The sequence below is a fragment of the Diadema antillarum genome, unplaced genomic scaffold, assembly GCF_040938485.1.
Source record: "Diadema antillarum isolate AM-2024a unplaced genomic scaffold, OU_Dant_1.0 seq00000927_RagTag, whole genome shotgun sequence".
Classification (NCBI taxonomy): domain Eukaryota; kingdom Metazoa; phylum Echinodermata; class Echinoidea; order Diadematoida; family Diadematidae; genus Diadema; species Diadema antillarum.
Window position 1 is genome coordinate 1,364,898 of NW_027271778.1, and position 19,188 is coordinate 1,384,085.

General features: G+C 38.9%; 1 protein-coding gene across 1 annotated transcript; it reads left to right on the forward strand.

Moving 5' to 3' along the window:
- The first annotated feature begins 612 nt into the window (after positions 1-612).
- On the forward strand, positions 613-17,586 carry LOC139741398 (acyl-CoA dehydrogenase family member 11-like). Its single transcript, XM_071651979.1, has 12 exons — positions 613-909; positions 2,073-2,305; positions 3,181-3,280; positions 4,887-5,004; positions 5,618-5,760; positions 6,260-6,409; positions 11,022-11,116; positions 11,631-11,730; positions 13,329-13,469; positions 14,172-14,264; positions 16,089-16,441; positions 17,472-17,586. Exons 1-12 carry the CDS (start codon positions 613-615, stop codon positions 17,584-17,586), a joined length of 1,938 nt encoding a protein of 645 aa, XP_071508080.1.
- The last annotated feature ends 1,602 nt before the right edge of the window (positions 17,587-19,188 follow it).

The following is a 19,188-nucleotide window of genomic DNA, read 5'->3' on the forward strand; positions in this document are numbered from 1 at the left end:
TTACAAATATTTTCTTTTTTTTCAGTTCAATTCAACCAATACTATTATTTTCTTTAATACATCAAGTCATTGCGATCAAAATTTTAAATGCAATAACGCTAATTTAAATATAGGCCTACACATTGAAGGAGGTGTGGCACCTATTGAAACAAATTCAAACAAAACACAACTTAATGAAATGAAAAATGATATGGCCTATGCCATTGTAACAGCGTGCAGGGAAGGGGAAGAGAAGACTGTAAAAACTGATGAAGAACGACTCGTTGGTGATGAAGGGATGTGACTTGAACGGGGGGGGGGGGGGGGGATGGATTTGCGGAGATGATGGAGGGGGAGGTTCCCATTTTGTTGTTATTGTTGTTGCGCAGTGTTATGTCACGCTGTGTTATGTATGGTGTACAAAGCAAAGGGGTTGTACCAAAATGGGTTGTACGCTCTTCGGTACAAAGAGCGCAGAAACCTACGCTCTCTGTGATGTGGATGTAAACAGCGCGCAACCTTACTGTAGAAGCTAACCTGATTTAGCAGTGCAGTCAGCGTAAGTCTCGTCCCCAACAAATGAACGAAGAGATGCATCTGTCAGAAATTATAGTATCTAAGAGCTAAATCAAGATGTATTTCGGGACATGTGTCGTCCTTTCTGGCTCGCCGTGTAGATTGTCAAGGTGCATTCGTCCGAGATTTGAGAGTTCTGCAGCACGTTTTGTGGTGCATGATGCACCTGACAGAAAAACGCAAGAGCGAGCGGAAGAAACCCACCGTCGCGGTCGGGGCGCTGACGGCCAATCACACCCTACGTTTCGCAGGGCTCAGTGTGGAAATTTCTTTCAGAGTAAACCCCAAATAGGAAACGTCTTTTCACAGGACTTGCCACTTCGCTCTTATCTGCGACGTCTACTTCCAGCTGAGGTACATTCACATTTGATTAATTTCAATTGTTATGTAGGCCTATGTAGACTTCTACTTTTTTTTTTTTTCAAAGAAAGCAACGGTCTTTATTTAAAGTTTATAATTTGTAAGTAAATTTATTTGAGTTGAATGACATGAGAGTGAACTGATCGACAACAGCCACTACAAAAATTCTTGTAAAATTACAACAGACCGATGGAGATAAAGCCACCAATTGCAAACTGTTAGATAGGTAGTAGCTTTGATGAGAACTCATTTATTTGTTTTATATATTTTCTATCAAGGACTCGACTGTTTAAGCAAATAATTTTTTTTTGTCTTTGTACATGTGCCATTGGCATTAATGTAAATGAGTGGGTCAAGCAACCATCATCACTGTAAAATAGTACCAGGGTGGTCCACGAGGGGTTTCACCATGTCGCTGCAACATGCTCAAATTCTTGTGCAACGTCCTCAAAAGCCAGCAACATGCTGTGCAACATCCTCAAAAATTTCAAACCAGCTTGAAATGTATATTCACACATGTGAAAAACATAAACATCAAACTATTGTTACAGAGATATTTGTGTGCAAATCAGAAGAGAGAACATAAATGTAAACAGCAAAAAGAGAGATAGGGCCTATTAAAGCTGCAAAATGTTATGTGCTCATGATGTGTGCGCTGTGGGCACATACAATTTCTGCAATATTCTCAGATTCTGAGCTTGCAACAAGCTCAAATTTCAAGTTGTGGACCACCCTGATAATGTTCTCCTTTTGGCTTCCCAAGCCCAGAGAACATGCATATATTCAGGGTGTATATCCATGCAAATAGGAATATTTTGACCAGATATGGAGAAACAACTAGTTATAAAAATGGATTGTAAGTCTGCTTGTCCTCTTTTTTTTGTCTTGATTGCTATAATAGATAAAAACAAAATCTGACTATTTTTTAAAAAGATTCTATATTGAAGAACTATATTTTGAAGCTGGCAAGTTCTTAGATTATGCCCTATATAAGCAGCATGCTCACTGAGAACACAACAAAGCAATAGAGAAACAAAAAAGCAAGTGACAAGATGAATTATTACACACAGCAAATCTGATAAACATGAAATGATTAACAAGGCAGTCGTAACCTAGAATATGACTGATCAAATTAAATGACTCTTTTCCCTTCACAGGTTCTTGATGCTATAACACCAGATCTTCATAGGTTTGGTCAGCGTGTTGAGGATGAAATCACTGATCTAGCTCGCCAGTGTGAAGAGAACCCACCACATGTCAAACACTTTGATGCCTGGGGCAATCGGGTGGACGACCTCGTCACCAGTGATGCTTGGAAGAAGCAAAAAGTTTTGTCTGCAGAAGAAGGAATGGTTGCCATCCCTTATGAGAATAAATTTCATGAATGGAGGTACAGTATGCAATGATTTACTTGGTTGAAAGTGCTGAATAATTTTTTTTTTCTATTTTTTTCCCCAGTGGCCCATTCTTCAGTAACTGCATTCCAATGTCAGACATATTCAAAGTACACTGTTTTAAAGCTAACTTGGTATACGACCATATTTGCACCATGTGAATTATGAGAAGGTATAAGCTTATTATAATCTAATTTCTGCAAGATGAAGCATGGAAGATATTGCTTCAAGATTTGAGCATCAGAGAGCTTCTCCTCTGACATAAGTAAATTATGCCATGCAGTGGATTGTTAGCTTTGAAGACCAGAGGATTTCCTATCTTGAGTTGTTGTATGTTCTTTTCATTCTTAGTATTTAATCTATTATAAATGAATGAACTCCCATGAAAGAGAAAGCCAATTGATGCTTGTTGTTAGTATAATGTGATGATTTCTCAAATACCCAGAATAGTTCAAAATAATTCCTGCCAGAGCAATCAAGACGTACAAACTGTATGAAATATATATCTAAGCATTCTGGCAAATTATTCTTGTTTTATATTACACCACCTGGAGTGATGATGTCTTTCAGTGATATGCTTACAAAGGTCGGTCAAGAATCAAGCAATACCTGGTTCATGGGAGATGATTAGATGTCAATGATAAGATGTCAATGTGATTATGCAATGCCAAAATGTTAGTGAGATTATAAATACTCATGGTAAGTGTGAAAGTTATGAGAAGTTGATTTTGATACCTCAAGTTGGGATGAGAGAGAAGCTGCTTTGACAGAGTTTCTCTGTATCTCTTTGATGTACCGTGTCTGTTGAATATTTAGCTGTAGTTTCAACCAGAAATTAAGAAATTCTGCTGGAATTTTTACAATAATCCAGTCGACTGTACCAGGCTGCCAAGCTGTTGATGTACTACCCATCTTCAGGCCTCTACTACTGCCCACTGGCCATGACTGATGGAGCTGCCAAACTTCTTATGGTCAGATCACATGTTTGGTTGTTTGTTTAATGAATAACAAGCCACTTATATTGCATACATTCAAACTATTTTCTTTTGTCTTTGAAATACAGATCTAGATAAACAGTAGCTTCATTCTGCTGGTCCAATATCAAGTTAGGTCATGCAGATCTCATCTCCTCCTCCTCCTTCTCCCCTTCCATGCCTCCATCTCATTTTCCATCCCTCCTTTTCTTCTTCCTCCTCCAACCCCAGTAACTTCCATCTACTGGTCCAATAACTAGTTGGGTCAGTGAGAATATCTTATCTCCTCCTCGTCTACCAGCCCCCTCCACCTCTTCCTCATCTTCTTCCTCCTTTTCCTCCTTCATCCCTCCTCCATCTCCTCCATCCTGAGAAGCTTCAGTCTACTGGTTCAATAGCAAGTTAGGTCAATGAGTCATATAGCTCTTATCTCCTTATCCTCCTTTTATTCAATCCCTCCATCTCCTCAATACCTCGTCCTCCTTCTTTTCCTCCTCCTCCATCCCCAGTAGCTTCAGTCTGTTGGTCCAATCACAAGTGAGGTCAATGAGTCATATGTCTCATCTCCTCCTCTTCTATCCCTCCATCTCTTCCATCCCTCCATCTCTTCCATCCCACCTCATCCTCATCCTCCTTGTCCTCCATCCCCTCCTCTTCCTTCTCTTTCTTCTTCTTCTTCTTCTTCCTCCTCCTTCACCCCTCCCCCTCCTCCTCCATCCCTCCTCCTCCCCATTCACTCATCTCCTCCATCCCTCCTCTGTCTCCTCCTCCACCTTCTCCTCCATTCCTCCTCCTCCATTCGTCCTCCTTCTCCATCCCTCCTCCTCTATCCCTCCCCCTTCTCCTCCAGAAAAAAGCATGGTGTCTTTCTGACTGTCCCATAGTCACCAACTGTAGATAATTCCTGGAAACAGCCTTGACAATGAAACATTTTTGTAGGATACTAGTAGTACCACATTTATTACCTCCGCCAAGGGGGGAGGTTATGTTTTTGTTACCGTTGGTTTGTTTGTTAGTTAGTTAGTTCATTTGTTCGTTTGTCCGTATGCAAAATAACTCAAAAAAGAGTTAACGGATTGGGTTGAAACTTGCAGGAAAGGTTGAGAATGACACAAGTAACAAACGATTAACTTTTGGTAGTGATCTGAGAATTTTGAGGGAATTTACGAAGGATTTTTGATATTTTGGCAGGTAGGGTCAATGAACTTAGGAGTTCAGGCTGCGCGTATTTGAGGTTTGCATGCGCGCACTAAAGTGCATGCTGTAGTTTCTGCTAGGGTGAGGCGCGTGGTGCAGCTGAGGGTTTATGACGTAACAAAGGCTTCTATATTGGGAAATCGGGCGACTTTCAGCACACAATGCAGTACGTATGGGTGGAAATCACCGTGCTGATCTCTGTGGAAGGAAGAACAAGATCAGTGCGGGTGGAAATGGGCTGCATGCTTGGCAGAGGTCTGCGCTCTCAGAGTGCTTTTCTAGTTGTAAAATGTTCTTGTAAATTATGTATATCTTCTTGTTAACGTCACAATACGTCATTACTTAAGCCAGATGTTTTGGTTTTAGATTAACTTTTTCCCTCATAATTAATTTTTACCCGTCACAGGAAAGGACCGACTCTGAACTCCTCTCTCATGCGTACAGTAATCTGACATCTCGTGATCCCGCCAAGTTTTGGACCTCTGGCCAGTGGATGACAGAGATGAAAGGAGGATCAGATGTAGGTTAGTGTGTATGCACATCAGATGGATAGTCTAGATTGAGATTTGATTGGTAGATGGCTTGATTGATAAATGTATTAGATAAAGGAGCAGAGGGATAAGAAGAAAAATCCATTTAAAAAGAAGTATATACTGGATGACAGAAGATAACTTTATTTGTCATATTTAGGCTGTAGGTCAGCTAGGTATATACCCTGTATCATAAGATATGGTGTTTATGTTATGCATGTATATACAAAAGGTGTAATTTGTTTTGAAAGGAATATGTTCTGATTTGCAATAATACAGTGAACTTGTTAGAAATCTATTGCACATATATGAAAATAATCCTGGTCATAATTGCAGGCTGCGTTAATTGTCTATGAACATGAACATGAACATGATTTTTTATTTTTTATATTTTTTATATTTTTTAGCCTGCAGATATCATAACAGTCCTTACAGCCATCTTTTATTGCAGGCTTGCTGTAGAAAGGTAGTCATTACATAGACTACACTGTCAGAGACATTCTTGTCTGTATAGGTCAACGTAGGGCAGTCTGAACTACTCTGAGCCAACAAGATGTATTTTGTGAAGGTTGATCACATGTTCCATATCCTCTTAATGACACTTCAGCTGGAGGCACCGAGACGTTGGCATATCCACAGTTTGATGGCTCCTACCGTCTCCGTGGTTACAAGTGGTTCTCCTCAGCCACCGACAGTGACATGGCCATCGCCCTGGCAAGAGTGGTAGATGAGCACGACTCCATTACCGAGGTAATTTGCCATGATTGGAGAAGGATTCTTAGACTTTCATAAAATGCCGTCATTTCTGATGTAGCCCTACTTTACATTTGATAGCGCACACATATATGTGGGCTCATTTGCACATGAAGAATTCCACTTTAGAAGTGCTAATTTTTATGCGACAAAGGTCTACAAGAGAAAAGTGCTCTAAGACCACCCCCACTAATGTGTTAATTGAAAACATTTGAAGCGTACATTTTTGCCCCCCCCCCCCCGAAAAAACAATAAATAAAAAACAAAACATGTTTACAAATATTTGGTATCAGTGAACTTGATTTGATGACTGAATGAGAGGATGATGAATATGACACAACATATTAGTAAGGTGAAATAAAACTCTTATACAAAACAAACAAAAAACTATCTCCTTTTTTCATGCATTGATGTGACAGAAAGATGTGTAGGAAGCTATAATATGTCATCCTATTTCTTATCATGCTGTTCCTTTCAAACCCTATCTTTCTGACAGGGAACAAAAGGAATATCGTTATTCTATCTGGAGACTAGGAATGCTGATGGTAAACTGAATGGTATTGAGATTCAGCAGCTGAAGAACAAACTGGGCACCAGACAACTCCCCACAGCAGAATTACTTCTGGATGGGACCAAAGCATATCGTGTAAATATTTCATACTCCATGGGTGTCATGTGATATAATGTTAAGCAAAAACTTAGTCTTGCACTGCAGGAATGTGACTTCAGTATGACTTTCTATCACGAGCCTCGTGAAATATTGAAATAAAGTAAAAAAAAAAAAAAAAAACCACACACACAAAAACTCATGCAGATCATATGGACTGTAATATTCTTCTGTGGAATTACCATTGGGTACTAGTAACACCCCCCCCCTTTTGCTTTCCATAGATGCCATTTTGCTTTTTCCATCTTCTTTTACTGCAGATCCTGTCAAATTCCTTTGTAACGTATCTTGTCATTAATGGAGCATGTCTTGTATGTACTCTTCATTTATGTAGTGACTCCATCTCCAAACATCCATGTTGTTACAAACATCACACTGCATACCTGGTTGAAATCACAAATTCATTCAGTTTCCTTGTAATACTTTTCATGAAGCAAACCTCGTCCAATTTTAGAAAAGCCTAAATGATGACAAGTGGATGTATGTCGTCGTTGTTCATTAGGTGATACGCTATCAGCGTATCACCTATTGTGATTGTCAAAATCTCTCTTTATTTCTTTTTATTCTTCTTTCTTTCTGGACAATTTTGTGTCATCAATATCTCAAGAATGACATTACGGAATAACATGACATTTTCAGGGAACATGTCTCATGACAAAATCTAGCCACAATAAGGTTTTCATGACAGTAACATATCTATGACGTCATCTAGGCGCCATTTTGTGATTTTCGGACCATGTTACATGATCGATCATAACTTCATATCTAAAGGTCATGTCTGTATCATTTTCGGCGGACATTAAGTTCAGGTCACGCTCTATCATACATTTTAATGCTAATTACCTAAGACATTATTACGCGCGCGTACGCGCGCGTCAAACTTTTAAAAGGCTCAAAACAACTTACCAATGGGAAATCTCGAAGTTTCAGACAATTTTAAGCGTTTCGCGCGTTCGCGTCCGTCCGCACATTTTCGCGCGTAGTGCGCGTAAGCAAACTGAAAATGCACATTTTTTGACAGATTTGGATTCCTGATACATTAAGTAACAATATCCATTGATTTCCGATCAATTTTGACCTATAACAAAGGAATGCGTTGGCGTCAAAGTTGAAATTTCGTGTGCGCGTCTTTGTGCAAATATAGCGAAAAACATGTCTTTGTTTATTTCGCCATAGCTCTTTAAAACGTCTGGTTACCCTATGTTTTTATTGCATATTACAAAAACATATGAATTGGAAATAACGTTTCAAGTATTAATATTTCCATAATTACATTATGACGTCATCATATCATCATCTGAAATCAAAAAAGTGGAATTAATTTTTTTGAGGTACTGTTTCTGACATTCATTTGCTCGTATCTCTGTTGTTTAAGCTCAATATTATCCCAAATTCAGATATGTTGTACTTTGAACATTTGCCTTTCAGGTCCATGTCATGGTTTTGAAATTTAATGACGTCATCATACTTTAAATTGTGATTAAAGGTAAAGACGCAAAATCGGACAAGTTTACGTGTTATGTCTATGGGAGGGGATCTTTTTTAAAACCATGCATTGACTTGACAACGTTTAAGCACCTTTATCTCAGCTGATTTTGCTTCATTTCCTCTGAAACTTAAGTATGTTGTAGCTGAGACAATAAGCTTCAGTAATCATGCATTTTATTTTTTGAAATCTCATCATCAGGTTGACAATTTTGCAGTTTGAAACTGAAAATGAGAATGGAATGTGGACAAAACGATTCCCGATTCAGCTTTCACATACATAAGTTTACGTTCCTCATATTTTCTCGCCTAGACGTATGGCCGAGTGGTTAAAGGCGACGTCTCAGAGATGTGAGGTTGCGGGTTCGAACCCCACAAGATCACGAAACAAAATACTTAGCTATTTTACTTTTTTTCTTCAATTTTGTATTACATATTCGTCCATGTAGAAATCACGTTCGTATATAAACGCACCTATACACACACACAGACACACAGACACACACCATATCCCTCTTTTTTGTGTTGGAGACCACATTGCTTCGACTGCTGCAAAATTTTGCAGGCTGACTTTGTCAAACCGATCATAGTATGTAATGACGACGACGGAGGTGTTGTACTTTGAACAATTGTCTTTCAAGACCATGTCATTGTTTTGTACTTTGATGACGTCATCACACTGAAAATTGTGATTAAAGGCAAGGTATCAAAACCAGCCGATTATAGGCTTTATGTCTACGGCGCGTATTTTTCCCAAGTTGCCAGAAATGGCATAGCGACATCAGTCGTTACAAGGCCACATTTCCGTCTAGCAATGCAATACATGTTCACGCGGCCATGATTGTTGAGTGGGCATTGACTTTTTCCCCCTGTAATATCTATACATTTCTTTTTTGCCTTACCATTTCCGGGGATGTCCCGTGGCCGAGTGGTTAGAGAAACGGTTTTGCATGCACGCTAAATATAACTTCAAGGTGCCTATATCACATTCTTTTCTTTGTCGATCACAGATGACCGACACCTGATGACCCCAAGCGTATCACCTAACTCGTCAGCGTGACGAGTTTCATATCTCGTTTCTTTTTATTCTTCTTTCTTTCTGGACAATTTTGTGTCATCAATATCTCAAGAATGACATTACGGAATAACATGACATTTTCAGGGAACATGTCTCATGACAAAATCTAGCCACAATAAGGTTTTCATGACAGTAACATATCTATGACGTCATCTAGGCGCCATTTTGTGATTTTCGGACCATGTTACATGATCGATCATAACTTCATATCTAAAGGTCATGTCTGTATCATTTTCGGCGGACATTAAGTTCAGGTCACGCTCTATCATACATTTTAATGCTAATTACCTAAGACATTATTACGCGCGCGTACGCGCGCGTCAAACTTTTAAAAGGCTCAAAACAACTTACCAATGGGAAATCTCGAAGTTTCAGACAATTTTAAGCGTTTCGCGCGTTCGCGTCCGTCCGCACATTTTCGCGCGTAGTGCGCGTAAGCAAACTGAAAATGCACATTTTTTGACAGATTTGGATTCCTGATACATTAAGTAACAATATCCATTGATTTCCGATCAATTTTGACCTATAACAAAGGAATGCGTTGGCGTCAAAGTTGAAATTTCGTGTGCGCGTCTTTGTGCAAATATAGCGAAAAACATGTCTTTGTTTATTTCGCCATAGCTCTTTAAAACGTCTGGTTACCCTATGTTTTTATTGCATATTACAAAAACATATGAATTGGAAATAACGTTTCAAGTATTAATATTTCCATAATTACATTATGACGTCATCATATCATCATCTGAAATCAAAAAAGTGGAATTAATTTTTTTGAGGTACTGTTTCTGACATTCATTTGCTCGTATCTCTGTTGTTTAAGCTCAATATTATCCCAAATTCAGATATGTTGTACTTTGAACATTTGCCTTTCAGGTCCATGTCATGGTTTTGAAATTTAATGACGTCATCATACTTTAAATTGTGATTAAAGGTAAAGACGCAAAATCGGACAAGTTTACGTGTTATGTCTATGGGAGGGGATCTTTTTTAAAACCATGCATTGACTTGACAACGTTTAAGCACCTTTATCTCAGCTGATTCTGCTTCATTTCCTCTGAAACTTAAGTATGTTGTAGCTGAGACAATAAGCTGCAATAATCATGCATTTTCTTCTTCGAAATCTCCTCATCAGGTTGACAATTTTGCAGTTTAAAACTGAAAATGAGAATGGAATGTGGACAAAACGATTCCGATTCAGCTTTCACATACATAAGTTTACGTTCCTCATATTTTCTCGCCGAGACGTATGGCCGAGCGGTTAAAGGCGACGTCTCAGAGACGTGAGGTTGCGGGTTCGAACCCCGCAAGATCACGAAACAAAATACTTAGCTATTTTACTTTTTTTCTTCAATTTTGTATTACATATTCGTTCATGTAGAAATCACGTTCGTATATAAACGCACCTATACACACACACAGACACACAGACACACACCATATCCCTCTTTTTTGTGTTGGAGACCACATTGCTTCGACTGCTGCAAAACTTTGCAGGCTGACTTTGTCAAACCGATCATAGTATGTAATGACGACGACTGAGGTGCTGTACTTTGAAAAAATGTCTTTCAAGACCATGTCATTGTTTTGTACTTTGATGACGTCATCACACTGAAAATTGTGATTAAAGACAAGGTATCAAAACCAGCCGATTATAGGCTTTATGTCTACGGCGCGTATTTTTCCCAAGTTGCCAGAAATGGCATAGCGACATCAGTCGTTACAAGGCCTCATTTCCGTCTAGCAATGCAATACATGTTCACGCGGCCACGATTGTTGAGTGGGCATTGACTTTTTCCCCCTGTCATATCTATACATTTCTTTTTTGCCTTACCATTTCCGGGGATGTCCCGTGGCCGAGTGGTTAGAGAAACGGTTTTGCATGCACGCTCAATATAACTTCAAGGTGCCTATATCACATTCTTTTCTTTGTCGATCACAGATGACCGACACCTGATGACCCCAAGCGTATCACCTAACTCGTCAGCGTGACGAGTTTCATATCTCGTTTATTTTTGGTTTTTGTTTCAGATCTCAGAGGAAGGACAAGGTATCAGATCCATCATACCCATGCTGACACTCTCACGCTACCACACAGGGGCCTTTGCTGCCAGCTTGATGAGGAGGTATTTATAACTGGTCTGTGATCTCATTGTGGTGCAATGTTCATACCCATCCTTGTCAAAAACATCAGCGTCTTTTAGCAGTAAAAGAATGTATAGAAGTAATGGTCCTGTTTCTAACAAACATCTGAAGGGTACCAGACAAAAGCACAATGTGATGATGGTGAGGGTAAATGAAAGAGGCTGCTACACTTATGCATGTCCTTGAAGAATAGATATGCTTGTCTGAAGCCTCCAAAAATACAAAGATGCTGAAAACATTTTGTCAAGCGAGAAAAGAAATGATTTGGCAAGAGATAGTTCTTTGCCACATTTACAGCTTTAGGAGAGAGTGTTCTGCCACAAATCCGAATAAAACAATCTCTTTATAGGGCCAGGAGGGGTTGCAAAATAGATCCTGAACCTTCAGCCTTTACATGATAATTGAACTTAGTGCACTTTCCTGTTTGACAGAGAGAATTAGTTTGGATATGGTAGTCTATTTATTGGCATTTGGGTTTTTGTAATTCTCATTCAGGATAGTGCACTATGCTAGGGACTATTCCCAGAGAAGAAGAGCCTTTGGAAGGTCGATAGGGGACTGGCCACTTCACATGCAAACCTTGAGCAGGATGGAGGTAGGCATTCCTTGATGAGTGCTTTCAAGTCTTCTCTCCTCTCCTTCTCTCCTTCTTTCAATCTCTATCTTTCTTTCTCTCGTTTTCTCCATTCCCCCTTTCTCTCCCTCTCTCTCCTTCTTTCTCTCTATCTCTCTCTCTCTTTTGTTTTTCTCCCGACCCATTTATATAAAAGTTTTTTTTCACACAATTTTGCAAACATTATGTATCTGTAGTACTTTGTCTTCTCAAAAACCCCCAAAACAAACAACTTCAAAATCATCATCATCATCAACAACAACATCAGCAACAGCAACAACAAAAACAAAAACAAGAACAGACAAAAGAAAAACATATTTGCATTAGCCTAGTTAAGTTACTCAATGACTTAAACGGATGTTTGAGTGATGCATTAGTTTTTATGCCTCCGCCAAGGAAGTGGCCGGAGGCATTATGTTTTCGGGTCGTCCGTCCGTCCGTCCGTACGTACGTCCGTCCCGTTTTGTTTTTGTCGATATCTCAAGAACCGTGTGGTGGTTTTACATCAAACTTGGTATGAGGGTATATCCTGGGGGGATAATATTTCGTGTGGATTTTAGGGTCACGGGGTCAAAGGTCAAAGGTCACAGATTATTTTGTGAAAAAAGTTGAAAATTCATGTTTTTCTCCATATCTCGCAAATGGTTCAAGGTATCTTCATAGAACTTAGTATATATGCTTGTTCCAATGGGCAGTGATTATCTAGGGAAGTTGGGGGTCATGGTTCAAAGGTCAGGGGTCAAAGGTCAAGGTCAACTCCTCAAAATATCACTACTTTCCTTATATTTATGCAATGCGTGAAGGTTTTTTTTTTTAAACTTAATGTATGCCTGTATTACTCAATATATATTCTGTGGGAAGTTTCTTGCCAAAAGGTCAAAGGTCAAGTGAAAGTGCTGAATTGCACTTTTTCTTCCATATCTCAAAAGTAACTCAAGGTATCATCATGAAACTTACATATTCATGCATGTTCAACCTAACAGTGATTCTCTTTGGAACTGTGAGGTCAAAGGTCAAAGGCCAGGTTTAGATAATGCTATTTTCCCATTTGATACTGAAATTATACTTTTTCTCAATACCTTGAAAATTATTCAATGCATAAACTTATAAAAGGGTCAAAAGTCAAGTAAAAATCATCAGTTCCCCAAATACCTGCACTCTGACATTTTAATCATTCATCCAATTGAACCTAGTTCTAGGAAAGTGAACATTCAGCACATTTGTGTCAAACCTGTCATTTTAATATTTTGCCAATTGTGTGAAACTGTCATCACACATTGTCAAGACATTGTACTATAGACCTATCAGGAGAACCACACATTATGGCGGAGGCATATCATTCGCCGTAGCAATATATCTAGTTTTTTTTTGCCTTGATTTGCATGTGTTGTGCTTTCAATTGAAATAGCTCAGGTTCTATTATTGAACCCTACACGAAATGACCCATAAAGTCCCCTTTTGCTGTATTTCTTTTGAGGAACATTTAGTATTCATCACATAGACAAACAAAGACAGAAACATGACTTTTTTTCATTAGGCTGCAAAGTGCAAAGTTTGTCCAAACTTAATCTCCTTCGAAGGTTGAGTCAAGAGGAGCTCTGGCACTCCTCATGGAATCCGCTCGTCTCCTGGGCCGGCAGGAGAATGGCCTGGCAATGGAAGAAGATACCAACCTGCTCAGGCTTGCCACGCCCATCTTCAAACTGTACACAGGGAAACAGGTGAGGGGGTAATGATGCTTTCCTGTCTGTTGCCATTGGTGTAATCTGGGTAAAGGTTGATGTTACAGTGGAAGGCATAGGTTGCTGTCTGCTGGTCTTTGCCAAGATGCTTACAAAGATCTATCTATTGCCTAGCAAAATGAATACTGCCTCCAAATTTTTTATACGTTTGTGAATAAACAGATCAACATTATCTGCCTCCATAAAGATCAATCCTTTTCTGAAATATGGCCCATAAAAAAAAGAGGTCAGGTTGGAACACCTTTCATATGAGATATGGACTGAAATTAGTCATAACGGTTGGATATGCACAATGAGGCCCTTCACTGGGTATTTGTTGTTCAGATAAGTGAGCTGGATATAAAATCACAGAATTTGCAGAAAATCATTGGTACTACGAATTTGTAGACAAATACATTGATGAGTCTGTTGTCTTAGCTTTGGTCATCATGTGTAAAAATCTTCCATCCCCTCTTGGAAGTCATTTTTTTTTTCTGCCAGTATTTTTCTGTACTTGAAATAGGTAAACGTAATGTCTCGACTGAGTCAAGTTTATGCTCTATCTAGTTGTCTTCAAAAGATTTTCAGAAACTCTATTTTGGCTGATAAATGGACCCAGTCAACCATTGGATACTTATAACATCAATCTGTACCAGAAACTTTGAAATGCTGTTTTCCTTCCATGTCCAATCTGCACTCAAGGCTGTTAGTGTGTGTTCTGAAGGACTGGAGAGCTTTGGGGGCCAGGGCTACATTGAAGATACAGGCTTGCCTGTCTTCCTCCGAGATGCCCAGGTAAGTTTGATACCACAGTTATCTGCAAACTTCTCCCTATGGTTTTTAGATGTATCGTATCTGCTCTCATACAGAATGGTTTGACTCGTACAGAAATATCACATTGTATTACAAATACTGTCATAGCTTTTGAGAGTAAGATATCATGATGGATCTTGGCCGAGTAAAACCAAACAGATCAGTGATGGTTAATACTGTAAAAGTGGAAATTTTCGCGGTTTTGAAATTTTCGCGCATTTCGCGCAAACAGAAGCTAAAGCGAAAATAAAAGCATGCGAATATTTTTGCTTGCCATAAGTTCCTGTGCGTGATGTCTTGATTCCGCGGAATTAAAAACACGCAAAACTCTTCTTACCCGGCCAAGCGCAAAAAATTAGTTACTTTGTATGCGAAAATATCCATGTTTACAGTAGCAAACAAAATATGAGAACAATGGAACTTAACAGTTTTAGAATTTTTCAGCCTCAGAAGCCTGTCATAAGTGCATTTGAAAATGGAGTGGAGTTTGCCTTTAAGCTTTCAAGAAACAATGAGAAATTCCCATTTTTAAAGAGAGACATATAATCATGTCGAACCCTTCCACTGCTTTGAAGATGTGATATTGGAAATTCCACAGAGATGGATTGTAAGAATGACTGTAGTTTGCTGATGTAAGGGGCTGGTACTGTGTGAAATTTGAAGTATCAATACACCGGTTGTATCTGTGGACCTTGTTTTGATATAATGTGATGTAATCATGTGAAAGCAGGCAACCAGTGACAAACTGTATCTATATGGTTACTGATTGGTCAGCCTGAATTCATGATTGTGAGGAGTTGATATTCAGTGCCAGGATTACTGGATTCAAGACCTGGTTGTTCCTATGTATACTCTGTAGAAGTGCCTGCTATCTGGACACTGTTTCATAAAAGTTGTCAGCCCAGAGAAGTTGTCAGTTTTTAAAATTTGAGTAAAATTCTTGATTTCTGTTGGCTGGTTGCTGAGTGATACAATGGTGATTGTCAGATACTGGCTCCTTGTCGGGGCTGACAACTTTAACCCTAAAGAGACTGGGGTATTTTGGTAGCTGGAAAGACTGGGGGGGGGCCTTTTGAGATCTCGGCTGTGGATCACGCAATCACCGCGAAAATTTGCACAATGGTAGTGTGCGATGTAATCTACAAGATCACATAATTAAATTTTTCAAAATAGTCTTCTTTTATTTTATATCAATTAATTATGCTAATTTATGCAAAAATCAGACTTTTTGCTATAAATCAGTAAATAAAGTTCCAAACGTGCAAATTTTTGGTCCAAATACTCTTTGTGGAATTCTTAGCAAATGTACTTGAAAAAAAATTCGGTATCAAAATTAATTTCTTATGTATTTTATTGTTTTATGAATTTCTTATGTATTTCCTTGTTTTTGTCTTTTTTTTCAGCAAAATTTTATGTCGGACGTTTTTGAAGAACAATACTGCTAAAACAAATTGATTTCAGCCATTGAGAATAAAAATAAGCATATTCATATGAACCATGTGAAAAATATCAATTTGCATTCACTTTGTACACAAAATCACATTTTGGAGCCATTTTCAGTCCGATGTGCACGTACAAAAAGTTACATAACATCAGAACCATACCCCCGGGCGTCACAAATTTGGTGTCAAAATGAGCGAAAAGAAAAAAGTCATAGAGCGTCGCGGTGAAAGCAGTGCGCGTTGCCGAGTAATCACACAAAATGTCTAGGGGGGGGGCCTTTTAAGCCCCCCCCCAGTCTTTTTAGGGTTAAAGAAACAGTGTCCTGAATGTTCTCTTCTTCTATTTGTGCATACTGTCTTCTAGGTGCTGCCAATCTGGGAAGGAACCACCAATATCCTATCCCTGGATGTCTTGAGGTCAATTCTGAAGAGCAAAGGTCAAACCATGGAGGCATTTGTCAGTCAGGTCCAGACACGCATTGCCCCATATGTGGATGCTGCCAATCAGGACCTCCGTGCAACGGCTGATGCCATTGGACAAGCCTGTCATGCTCTGCAGGGATTTTTATCAGAGTCAGCCAATCGGGATGAAGCTTACATGAATGTCGCTGCCAGAGACTTTGCCTTCAGTATCAGCAGAATTTACATCGGTCTGTTACTGCTGGAGCAAGCTGGATGGGAACATGCCACAGAAGAGGATGTTGCTGTTGCAAGGAGGTAAATTTGGCTTATCAGCAGCAACACATCATGGCACACCAATGGCAGCCAATCTCGGCAGGGCATTTCTGTCTCTATCAAAGTATCCTGTAACAACGTGTATCAATGCACAGTTATTGTAATTGTTAAACCTCATTTTTGCATTACCTTTTTGCACCCAGTCATAAATCAAAGTAGAAGCTTGGTTACAGTACTCTGCTATTTGTTATTTTTTTGTCTTTGGTTTTTGTTATTGCATGAGTATAAGCAATGACGGTAGTGTTGATAATTTCAGTGTTACAGTCAGTGGAGGTATGAATGAATATACCTGTTGGTTTTTTTTTTAAAGCAAAAGTCTTATGGTTAGGCACCCAGTGGTACGTAGAGACTGATTGCTGTAGTGTTTTATTGATTGTTTCAGTGAATGAAAGGTTTCAGCATTCTTCACGTTAAACTCCAAGGCCTATCAGAAAGGTCTGTATGGTTGAAAAGGGTTATCAATAGCTTTTTTAATGTTTGCTCTTTCATGGAGTAGAAATGGTTCCTAACCTTTCCAGATCCGGTTTCCATAAGGTTTAATTTTTCCATCCCAGCACCCCCCGCCTCTCCAGAAAACGCTCCTTGCCACTTCCCAAGTTGTGTACCCCTAGTACTTCTTGTCAGAGATTCTAGCCTTGTAAACAGCATTGTAGTATTTCGAGGACTGAAAAAGTGTATATTTGGTGGAAAAACAGCAACAGCATTTTCTTCTTTCCTATGATAGATATGTGTCGTTATACAATTTTGGAAAAACAGTACTGGGGTATATTCCACAAAACCTGCACAGTGCAGTACTTGTTGAAAAAAAACCCAAACAAAATGTTACCAAAATTTTTACTGCTAAAAAGTAAGAGTCGGCATATCTGTCTCATGCAATATTAATTTTCTTGTTCATTTCCAATGACATGATTATTCTGAGTAACCCACTCCTCCCCGAACAAACCCAGGAAGAAGTTTCCTTGAGGACCTTCTTTGAGCTGATGTCATTGTGATTCTCTTTTTGTACCCACAGATGGTGCCTCCAGGACCTGTGTCCAGTGTCCACTCATCATGAGAGAGGAAGCTACTCCAGGGACTCCTGTCTCCTGGACTACAAGACTGTCATGGCGGGATTCCCTGAACGGTGAAATTCCCTGGACAGTGAAGAACATGATACTCTACGCAGAGATGCCAACCTCTCAGACCTCAAATCAGTAATGCTAAAGCTAAAAAGCAGTAATTTGAAGTCAAAATCAGTAATGTTGTGCACAATGCCATTTACAAAAATGACAAACATCTCCCACACGCATGCGCGGCAGCAAAGTTAACAATTGCATTACCTGTGTTCTTTACTGTGCCATGAAAAAGTTTTCTTCATGCTAATTGAGTGGAAGTGTTCTTGCATACACTCCATCAGATTAAAGGGTGTGTACAGTTCTGGTCGAGGTGAAGATTTAGCTTTTAACGTTTTGTGAGATATTAAGAAACACCTCTATGAGATGTCAAAGACCATGCAGTTCTAAGGGGTATCAAAAGTTCATTCGATGAAAATCGGTTTTGAAATGGCTGAGATATCCAAAAACAAAGTGAAACAAAGAGATACTAATAAAGTTGGGGCATGTCACCTTTTATTAGTAGCACTTTTTTTGGATATCTCAGCCATTTGAAAACCAATTTTCATCAAATAAACGTTGAATCCTTCTTAAAATTACATGCTCTTTCATATTTCATAAGAAGCTTTTCATTATCTCACTTAGGAATGTTCAAAACATGAATCCCTACCTCAACCAGTACTGTACAGTCCCTTTAATGAGCATATTCAAATATATTTACATAGAAATGTTATTCCGATGCTAAAGGGAACATTCTCAGTACACTTAAACGCTTCTGCTGCAGCAGGCCAAAATATGGTCCACTGGGTAGTAACTCGCTGAGACGACGGGCCCATATATGGCCCATAAAACAAACATAAATCGTAAAGCCATGAAAAAAGGTAGTGTTTTCATCTTACAATTATGTGCCTCATTTTCCACAAATCTCTTCCTTATTACATCAAATGACAGGGGAAATATTACTCTGTATATTTTGTGTTCAAACATTTTCATTATATTTAAAATGAAGAAAAAAAATGAAATCATCACCAACACTTGATCATTTCAAACAAAACTTGAAGACCTACTTATTTTGATGTCCCTTTATGTGCAATGGACTTGTAATGTCGCTGCCTGGTAATTTGTATATTATTTTATCTCATGTGGCGACCAGGGATGACATCTCATCACGCTTTGTATCCAGCGGAAAAGGCGCTCTAAAAATGTCTACTATTATTATTTTTCAGAGAAATACAAAAGCTTTTTAAGTAAGCAAGAGTAGTTGGAGTGAAAAATTCCTGTATCATAAAAATGAGTTGTATGCATGTACCTTGATTTGTTCATCGATTGTATCGAACTAGATTGCAGTCTGAATTTGCACCATAGCATGTTATTTAGCGAAGTCATATCACAAAAATAAAATAAAGAAATGCATAGGAGGAAACTGTCGTTACTAATGACACTTTCCTCAAAGTTACCAATGAACTCCAATACCTTGAATGTTCAAGCCAACTCACTTTTACTAGGTCATTCAGATGATCAGATGCAGCCATTGAAATATTGTGTTCGATTAGAAAATTAGCCATTAGAGTCTCGGCTCTAATTACAGAGTAATAAGTTCTGTGTTGAAAATACTGCCCAATGTCATGGCTACTCCCA

Excerpts from the sequence above, each read along its gene's own strand:
- LOC139741398 (XM_071651979.1), top strand. The coding sequence starts at position 613 with ATGTATTTCGGGACATGTGTCGTCCTTTCTGGCTCGCCGTGTAGATTG. Across the intron at positions 910-2,072 it reads GACGTCTACTTCCAGCTGAG|GTTCTTGATGCTATAACACC; the intron begins GTACATTCACAT and ends TTCCCTTCACAG. Across the intron at positions 3,281-4,886 it reads GAGCTGCCAAACTTCTTATG|GAAAGGACCGACTCTGAACT; the intron begins GTCAGATCACAT and ends TACCCGTCACAG.